This window comes from Alligator sinensis, unplaced genomic scaffold (genome assembly GCF_000455745.1).
Source record: "Alligator sinensis unplaced genomic scaffold, ASM45574v1 scaffold658_1, whole genome shotgun sequence".
Classification (NCBI taxonomy): domain Eukaryota; kingdom Metazoa; phylum Chordata; order Crocodylia; family Alligatoridae; genus Alligator; species Alligator sinensis.
In genome coordinates this window covers 630,719-640,186 of record NW_005842109.1, presented here as the reverse complement: position 1 = coordinate 640,186, position 9,468 = coordinate 630,719, and the positions used below count along the sequence as shown (strand labels likewise).

At 49.1% G+C, this 9,468-nt stretch overlaps 2 protein-coding genes across 10 annotated transcripts in view; one reads left to right on the top strand and one right to left on the bottom strand.

The window, feature by feature from the left end:
- The window catches only part of ORC3 (origin recognition complex subunit 3), a 91,840-nt gene extending 88,073 nt beyond the window's left edge, over positions 1-3,767 (bottom strand). For all 5 annotated transcript variants that reach the window (XM_025205265.1, XM_006024562.2, XM_006024563.2 and 2 more), the window contains exon 1: positions 3,649-3,767. In XM_025205265.1, coding sequence (XP_025061050.1) covers positions 3,649-3,672 — 24 coding nt within the window. In that variant the 5' untranslated portion in view covers positions 3,673-3,767. The remainder of the gene's footprint in view (positions 1-3,648) is intronic.
- A 181-nt stretch (positions 3,768-3,948) lies between these two features.
- Positions 3,949-9,468, top strand: part of RARS2 (arginyl-tRNA synthetase 2, mitochondrial) — a 65,503-nt gene continuing 59,983 nt past the window's right edge. For 2 of the 5 annotated variants that reach the window (XM_025205252.1, XM_006024580.3), the window contains exon 1: positions 3,949-4,095. In XM_025205252.1, coding sequence (XP_025061037.1) covers positions 4,057-4,095 — 39 coding nt within the window. In that variant the 5' untranslated portion in view covers positions 3,949-4,056. Of the gene's footprint in view, positions 4,096-7,281; positions 7,315-9,468 lie in introns of those variants that run through there. The other 3 variants (XM_025205255.1, XM_025205254.1, XM_025205251.1) reach the window with 3 other exon arrangements.

Genomic DNA, 9,468 nt, shown 5'->3' with positions numbered 1-9,468 from the left:
GGGGGGAAAGCCTCATCTTAGATTTGAGTACTGGCCTGGGCCTGGAGCCGAAGACAGAACTTAGCACTGCCCGCCCCAGGCCAGGGTGGCTCATGTGGCGGGGAAGCACAAGCAGAAACCACATGGTGGGGGAGAGGTGGGGAACACAGGGAAAACAATGCAGCCTCCTCCTCTCCTCTCCCATGCTGATTACCTTCTGCTCCTGCTTTGGCTCTGGGCCAGAGGTGGCTGCTGCTGCTGCTTCAGACCTGGCTAGGCTAGAGCGGAGCAACGCAAGAGGAGCAGGCAGCAGGGGTCAGGCACAGGGACGGTGGGGGAGCAGGCAGGGAGGGAAAGAGGCAAGAAGTCTGGCCCCTCCCCTCCAATAATTAGATTCTATAAATGGAAAATTATTACTAATTTACTGGGTAAACACAGTATCTAATGTTAATCTTCTCCTGTTAAACTGTTTTTATGGGACACAGATATTTTTGGTGGGCTGAGGAGGATAGAAGGCCTTTTTGATCTTCAAGTCTTATCTCAATTAAAGCCTTGAAATTATTTATTGTATATCCCTCCCTATCCAAGTCTCAGAGAGGCTTATGATAAATCATATACAGAAAGGAATCCCTAAACAACACCCCAACACACTTGAACTCTAACTCTCCCCTTCCTTCTAACCACAATTTCCCTGTCCAAACCCACATATAAGCAAACCCTCCTATCAATCCCAACCGATACTCACATCCAGATACAAGAACCCTTTTTCCTCAGCTCCCACCCTCCATTCCCACCATGCTGCCCACACCATCCTCCAAAGTCCCCTTCAAGCCTACACCCCCTGTCCCAGTAGAGGGTATAGATGGAATAATTTCTGAAGGGAACTTTACCACATATTTTACTCTGTAGTAAGGAGCCAACACAATCAGGCTCTCCTAATGCCTGCCAAGGGTGGATAGCTTGAAACACCAGGCTATCAGGGTGTAGGAAAGACAGCCAGTACTGGGCAGACAGCTACCCTGGATGAAATAGACTTTTTCATATAATAAGTTTATTGCAAAGGGAAAATACTACATATTTTTACAGAGTAACACTACCCAGTATTCAAGAGATTTATATTACAGTGGAGCTGTGCATCATGCATTTGCTTTACTTTTACTACATAGTAAAGTCAATTTATTACACAGTAAACATGCTGCATGTCTGCACTCTTCATAACCTGATGCAAAAACGTATTGTGGTAGGAGACTTTCTATTCACTTCAATGGACTTTATATCAAGCCTATGCCAAGATCAAATTCAAAGCTCAGATTCTTAAACTAAGAGCATGTGGATCAAGAGAAGCACTTGCATTAAATTATGAAACACAAGGGACAAGGTTTTGGACAGATGAAGCAATGAAGCACAGCAGGGTGGTCCAAACTTTGGACTGAATACTATTTGTAGACAAAGGGAAGGTGTCTATTATATTTATTTATTATTATTATGTTTTCTCCTAACTGCTGATTACCTTAAGATATTCTTGAATTCAGCACTGACTGCAATTTAGAAAATTAAACTTTTAATAACTAGTGCAAGCATGGGCCAGTGGTGCAACAGTATTTTTGTTATATAAATATCCAGCATCATGTCTATTTCCCCACTGTTACATACAGAGTGGATAAATATATTAAACTTTATGTACTTCACATAACGTATATACAGTATATTGCCGTAACTCCATTATCCCAGTCCCTTTACTGGGATAAGAATTATTAATTTCTATGCTGTATTTTCCATTCTTCACAGCAGTGAAACATAATATATCTGTATGTCCCCTAACTTAGGACAATAAAAGATAATTGGGGGTATACAAGGACAGACTGAAAACACTAAGACTCTTCAGTTTAGAAAGAAGACTGAGGTGGAATGACAAAGGTCTATAAAATCATGAAGAGTATGGATAAGAGGAATAGAAAACTGTTATTCACCAAATCCCAGAAGACAGGAACTAGGGGGTACCTGCTGAAATTATCAAGAGGCAGGTTTAAAACAAACAAGACACATCATGCAGTTAACTTATGGAACTTGTTGCCATAGGAAAAAAATCACAGAGGACCAGGCGACTGGGAGCTGTTGAACAGAACAATCAGAGATGTAGCCTTTGATATCCCTGGGCATTTATACACATACTTTTTTGTCCTCCAACACACCGGAGATCCACTGCTTCAGAGCAGACTCAATTAAATGAAGTCTGCTGCGCATGCAAGCTGGTGTGCACTGCACTGAATCTCATGCAGTTGTATAAGCAGCAAAATGTACATCAGCACACAGAAAATGTAAGCAGTATGCTTTTGAACTAAAGCACCTTCTGTGTGTTTTAGTTCAAAAGTGCACCAGCACCATTTTCTCAGCGCTGACACGCTTTTCCCCACTTATATAACTGCAAGTGTTGCAGCGCCAGGCGCTTGCATGTGTAAAAATGCCCCCTTGAAGCTGGCTGACCTCGGAGAAAGACAGGGACTGGATCCCTCTAGATGTGTCCCATTCACATATTCTTTCTCCTTATGCAGTAGGGGCCAACCTTTCTTGGTCAGCAAGCCACAAATTAGTCCCACACCCTCTTCAAGTGCCACTGTGATTCTCCCCTTCTCAGTCTCTTGCTGCTCTGTTTTTGTTCCGTACTTGGTGCTTCCTGCTCAATCTCCCACTCTGCTTTCTACTTCCTGCCCTATCTGCTCCTGTGTTGCCTGCCCTACCCCATCTGTTGAGTGCTACATACAGAGATTATCCATGCCACTTATGGCATGCATGCAGCAGGTTGGCCACCCCTGCTCTAAAGCATCTACTACTTACCACTATCAAGAGACAGGCCTACTGTGTTGTGCCACGATGGTAGGCCTAGGCCCACCAGGAACTACAAGCCCCCTCCCATCCTTTAATAGCTAGAGGGAGGCCACTAATTCCACAACTAATTATGTGGGACAAAAATGATATACCAGGAACAAGACTACAGATTATTGGTTAATACCTATGGGGGCCAAGGAAGGGCACCAAGCAGAGAACTCCAGCCGGTGCCCACTGCCCCGTCAACGTGTCTGAAGAGATACTGGGCATTGCCCAGTGAAGCTCTGGGCAAAGACAAGCAGAGAAATGAAAGGCTGGTGCGAGGGAGAGAGCCCAGGAGACAGCTGGGAGGGAGGCCTGCCAAAAGGGAAGGCACCGCCCCCCTCCCAACCTGACTGATGGAAGATTCCTTCCTGACCCCAAATGTGGGGATCAGTCTGACCCCAACTGGGAGCAGTGGTTTCCTGCATACCCTCCTCCCAGGGTCAGACATGGATGGCACAGGGCTCCAGGGCACAGTGCGCTCCTGGCTGCAGAGGACCCACGCATGGGCCTAACCACGAGCCTCTTTCAACTTTCTGGATGCAAATGAACATGGGCAGCGAACACGGGGATGCAGCGCGGAGAAGGGGGGGGTGGCAAGGCAACAGGGGCACGGGGGTGACGTCACAGGAGGCAGCCACAACCCCGCAGGCAGGCTTCGCACCTTGAGCCCCCGCGCATGCGCCTTCCGCCCCGCCCCCGGCCGGCGCACGCCGGTGCTTACGGACGTGGCCGGGCTCCGAACCCGCAGCGCGCGCCCCAAACCAATCCGCTCTAGCGCCCCTCCCCCCGGGCACCCACCTTGGAGACGGAGCACGTGCTCATGTTAACCCACCCCTGCCCCACACGTGCGCGCAGTAACAGCAACCCCCAGCCGGAGCCTGCGAACTGTAGGAGTAAGGAGAAAAGGGGAGAGGGTGGGGAGGTGCTAGCGCATGCGCATTTGGAGAAGGGGGCAGCTTTTTCTCATCCCCAAGGGCTCCTCCCCCCTCGCGCAATGGGACCGTCCATTCCCTGCCCCGCCCGCCCAGCGGGCGGGTTCGAACACCGGAAGGAAGGGAAGCGAAGAAACGGAATCCCCTCAACCTACACCTGGTACAGTCCAGTCCAGTCCGTCCTTTCCCCAGTTGGGCAGGAGGATTGACTCCGCCCTCGTGGGGGGAAGGGGGTGGTTCCACACCCGGCAGCGCCAGGTGTTCCTGCGGAGCCATGGCGGCTTGTTCCTTTCGGAGGAGCATCGCCTCTCAGGTACCGCGTTCCCGGCGCCTCTGTTGCGAGAGGTCTAACCACCCGCCTCCTCGTCCCGTCCCCCCCCTGCGGCAACTCAGGTGGTTCAGTCCGCCCGTTCGAAACGCAGCGGGGCGCTCCCCGCCTCGCGGGCCTCCTGCCGGCAGGGGGCAGCACCAGGAGCTATGGTCTACCGCTGCAGGCAGGGTGGGTCAGGAATAACTCTGGCACTAGGAGGGGAGTGAAGCGCTGGAATGGAGTACCTAAAGAGGTGGTGGAGTCTCCGTCCTTGGAGGTTTTTAAGACCTGGCTAGACAAAGCCTTGGCTGGGATGATGTAGCTGGGAACAGGCTGCTTGGAGCAGGGGCTTGCACCTCCTTGGGTCCCTCCAACCCTCACGATGATTAAGGGAAGCCTCATGGCTTTGCGTGGTGGGCCTTGGCCCACCATCCCTTTGGCATATCAAAAGGCCTGGTTTTCCTGCACTCAGCACCATACCTAGACTCCTAGCAGCCCTGGGCAGACTTCTAGCAGAGATGGTGATGATGATAATCAAACAATAGGAAAAAAATACCAATTTTGGGCCCCTTTTCTTCCCTTTTTGCCCATGCCAGTGTCTGGCCCTGCCTGCACTTGACCCCTTTGGGATGCAGCCCCAAGCATGCCCTTGGCTTAAGCCCTGTATGTGGCTCACCAAACCCCAGGATCTCCTGGTCAACCTCCTCCCAGCTGTGGCCAAGCTCTCCCATCTCCCAGACCAGGAGGGTTGCATTGGCTGGGGGGAACCCAGCTGCCTTCATCTCAGTGTCTGGGCAGGGTTGCACTGGTTGGCTCTACAGGCTCCCTCCGCTTGTTCAGTGGGTGCAGGTCAGTGTGCTCTGTTCCGGGTCCCTTTCTGTACCTCTTGTGACTCTCATCCTCTTCCCTGTTTTGCTTTTGTTTTTAAGCTATTAGTTGTTGCATTACCAGTGGCCTCCCTTATTAAAGGGGGTGGGGGGGGGGTGTAGTTTTTGGTAGAGGACCTAGGCCCACTATATCTTCAGCACAGCAGTAGGCCTGTTGGCTTGAGCTGCTGACCTGGAGTCGGAGCCCCAGTGGCCTCCTGTTCACAGCAGCTTTAATCCAAGTTAAGATGAAAATGGGTGACCCAGGACTTCTGGGACAAAGCCTTGCATCCTAGGATCCTACAGAGGAACAAGCCCATTGTCCTGCTTGAGGTCCCTGGGAAGTACCATGATGACATACTTTCCCCAGAGCACTATGAGTTAATGGTAGAGTGGCCATATGTCCCAAAGGAAGGGACAGTCCCGGATTTTGAAGGCCAGTCCCAGCCAGTTGGTTAAAATTAAAGGAAACATCTCAGAATCAGAGGCGTGTGGGGCTCAGTCTGGCAGGAAGGCCAAGCAGCATGGTGCACCAGGCAGCCCCACCAGACTGCACCTGTGCCACTTCCCATCAATGTCTGCCAGTGCCTGCAGCAGTGTTGCTGACTTTGGGGGAGGGGGAAGTGTCCCAGATGTCCCAGATTGTCTTATGGTCACTCTGGTTAATGGCCATTCCAGCTGCATGTGTAAATAACTGTCCCATGCCAGTTTTGATGGGAGTCCAAGGCTAGGACAGTTAGACCCAGGATAATCCTTATGTCTTTGGCTAGAAACAGATGACTGATTTGATTCATCTTGTCTCTCAGCAAACAGACCTTACAGATGGACAGGCACCCATTGTCCCACATTAAGTACCAGTGAAGGTACTTTGCCTCTGAACACTTGTGGCTAACATGAGTCAATTGTCACTTAAGTCTTGTGTGTAAATGTCTGTCCCTACACCTGTTTTGATGCAGGGACAGTCAAACCCAGGATAAACCCAACATCTGGTTCTGGCCATAAAAACCCTGCTGCTTTGCACTTCTTTGTACTGCCCCCCCAGTTTCACTGGTTTAATTCCAAATTTGGGCTGCTCAACCTATCCAGCCCTGCAGGCTGAATAGCAGCAGGGGAATGGATGGCACAGGAGGACTCCTGGAGCTGCCTTCTGCCATATATACTGCAGCCCCTTAGGAGCCCTCAGTCCCTTCATGGGCTTTAAAGCAAGGGGAGGGCACCTTTTAGCAGAGTCCTGCTGCTGGGACCTTCCTCTGCCATCCTACCAAGGGCTGTTCCTCTCCTCCCTGTGCTTGGCACTAGCCAGGGCAGCACCATTCAGGGCTTAAAGTGATCCTTCAATGCAGCCCCTACACTCCTGCCACTAGAAAGCAGCCTCCCCAGACTATCAACATGCTTTGGCTTCCCCTGCAAGGACAGACCTCTCCTTCTCCAGCTGCTGCTGCTCTGCTGATCCCAAGAGCCTGTCAGTGCAGAGACTAGCCATGGGGGAGAGCCTGTGGCTGCTCCATTGAACCATCACATCCTGCTCCTCCCACTGAGGCAGGTGCATTTGGGAGGAGCAGTTCTTTTAATGTCAATCGCTGCATGGCTCGGGGATGGAGCCAGCCAGCACAAAGGCATAACCTCAGCACTGCACTGGCAGCAATTGGGTTGGACCGGGTACAGCTGAGCCCATGGATACCAAGGAAACAGAGGGAGCTTTGTAGCAGCTGCTGCCGAGTTGTCCTTGGGCAAAAGGAGATTCCAGGGTGGGATATAAAGTGCCCAATGGAGGAGCAAAGAGTGCAGGAGCAGCCGCAGGTGCAAGAACTAGTGCTCAGTTCTGTAAAGAGGGGAAGGGCAGCTGGGAGCTGAAGTCTCAGCAGCCTGGAAGCTGAGCAAAGAAACAAGGATTCGTGTGTGCAAGGACTTGGGATAGGATTGGAGATGTTGGGAGGCAGTTCCTCCTGGCAGGAGGGACTGTGTAGCACTTTTAGAAGAATCTAATGGCACCTGGTTGATGATCATGGGCATACCAGTTCTCTTCTATTTTGTATTTGCGCTCTCAGGTGCTTTTCCTATGGGTAGCACCTCATATTTGTTTTTGTTGACTTTCATCTTGCTGTCTATAGCAAATTAATCAGGATGCCTTCAAGTTTTGACATGATTCAAAGTGTTTACAACCCACCCCTCCCAGTTCTGCGTCATCTGCAAATTTGATCAGTATGCACTTTGACTCTGTATCCAAGTCACCGATAAAAATATTAAACAATACAGGATCCAGAACAGAATCCTCTGAAATCACCCTGCAATCCAGCATTGATCTATATGGAGTTACTCTTTGTGGCTGTTCAACCAAATGTGTATCCACCTAATGGTAATTGTAGCTAAAACAAATTTCTCCAGTTGTGACTCTGAAAACTGTATTGAAGTCCAGGACATTATGTCCACTTTCCCTTATCAAACAGATTAGCCTGTCAAAGAAGGAAATCAAGATAGTTTGACATGATTTAGTTTTGACAAATCCTGTTTGGTAGTGATCGCTCCCTGACTCCTTAAGCACAGTTATCCAAGTTGTGCTTGCCTAGTTTCTCGACCAGGGCTGTCCAACTTCTGAGCATCCAGGGTTGCATGTTGTGGGTGCGTTTCTACGTGTTATTCATGTGACACAAACTCCAGAGCAGTTCAAGCCAGGGTAAACTGCTTCCATGCATAGTGTCTACAAACATACCTGGGACAGCAGCAATTTGAGCTGGGGCAGAACAGGCCTCTGGCTGGCTGAGCTGACTGGCTGCAATTTACTCCCATGGTCAGCATTTGTATGTGCATTTCAGCAAAATAAATTACTCTACCATAAGATAGTGCTATCCCCAACAGTACAGGAGACCCTTGCCATTTATGGGGGATATGTTCTGGAGATCCCTGTGAATGTTGAAACCCATGAATACAGGCTAACTCAGAGACGGAACTCAGGCTAGCGTCCAGGATTAAGGACAACAACAAGTCCTTTTTCAAGTACATTGGGAGCAAGAAGAGGGCACCAGGCAATGTAGGGTCCCTGCAAGACTCAAATGGTAATCTTGTGGCTACACCAGATGAAAAAGCTGATATTTTTTAACAGTTTCTTTGCCTGTTTTCTTGAACAAGGACCAGGACTGTCCCTCCTACCAGAGTAGGGACAATCTCAGGGATAGCTCTGACAGGCCTTGGGTCAGAGCAGAGGTAGTTAGGGATCTTCTGGAAGGGCTGGACATTTTAAGTGTCCAGCCCAAGGGTGTTGAGGGAGCTGGCAGGGGTCATCGCGGAGCCCTTGACCACGAATGCTCATACAGCCGGGCCATCTGGCCAGGTGCCGAAGGATTGGAAACTAGCTAATGTGGTCCCCATTTTTCAGAAAGGGAGGAAGGAGGACCCAAATAACTATAGGCCCGTAAGCCTCACCTCGGTGCTTGGGAAGATCTTAGAGAGAATCATCAAGGAGCACATCTGTGGGGGGCCTGCAGGGGAGATCATGCTCAGGGGCAATCAGCATGGGGTCATCAAAGGCAGGTCCTGCCAGACCAACCCGATTGCCTTTTATGACCGGGTAACTAAATCCTTGGATGATGGTGTCTCCATGGACGTAGTCTTTCTACACCTTAAGAAATTAAGTAGTTAATACTAAACAACTTAACTACTTAAGAAATTAACTACTTAGTTAATACTACAACAACTTAAAAGACAGAAATCCATGCATGTTCCCTGACAATATACAGTGGATACAAAGAGACTAAAAAAACCTATTTACAGCATTCATCCTACATAAAAAGAAGAAATGGAACAAATTACTCCAAGAACAAGCTCCCCAGCCACAAAACAACCAACCATCAGAGGAACAACACCAACACCTTACAACATTCCAACCTCCGACTCGATGAAACTGAAAGCAGCAGCCAACTCACAAATATTATCAATCTTTCCACACACATGCTTACCAAAACTGAAAAATCTGTCCTTTCTAAAGGCCTAAATTTCTGTCCAGAAAAATACCCTAACAGAATACTTCAATGTGGAGAACTAGAAGAATTCTTCCCACTCCTGCGCCTCAAAGACTATTTCCACAACCAAACTGAACCCACTCCCAACAACAACTCATCCTCTGACAACATTCAGGAAAGGATCAATGCCAAAAAGCCCAAAAAAACATCAGATTGGACACCTCGCAGTGAGCAAAACGCTAACCTTGACCGCTACATTGACTGCTTCAGGGAAAGAATGAACAATGAAATAATCAGCAACACACACCACCACAACAACCTCTCTCTACCAGAGAAAAAGGCCATAGAATTTTTAAGATCTAACCACCAAATAGTAATAAAACCAGCAGATAAAGGAGGAGCCATAGTCATCCTAAACCGTGAGGATTACATAAAGGAAGCCAACAGACAGCTCTCTGACACCACCTACTACAAAGAACTACAAGAAGATCCTACTCCCCTTTTCACCAAAAAAACTCAACAATACCATCAAATCATTTCCATCAAGACTACAA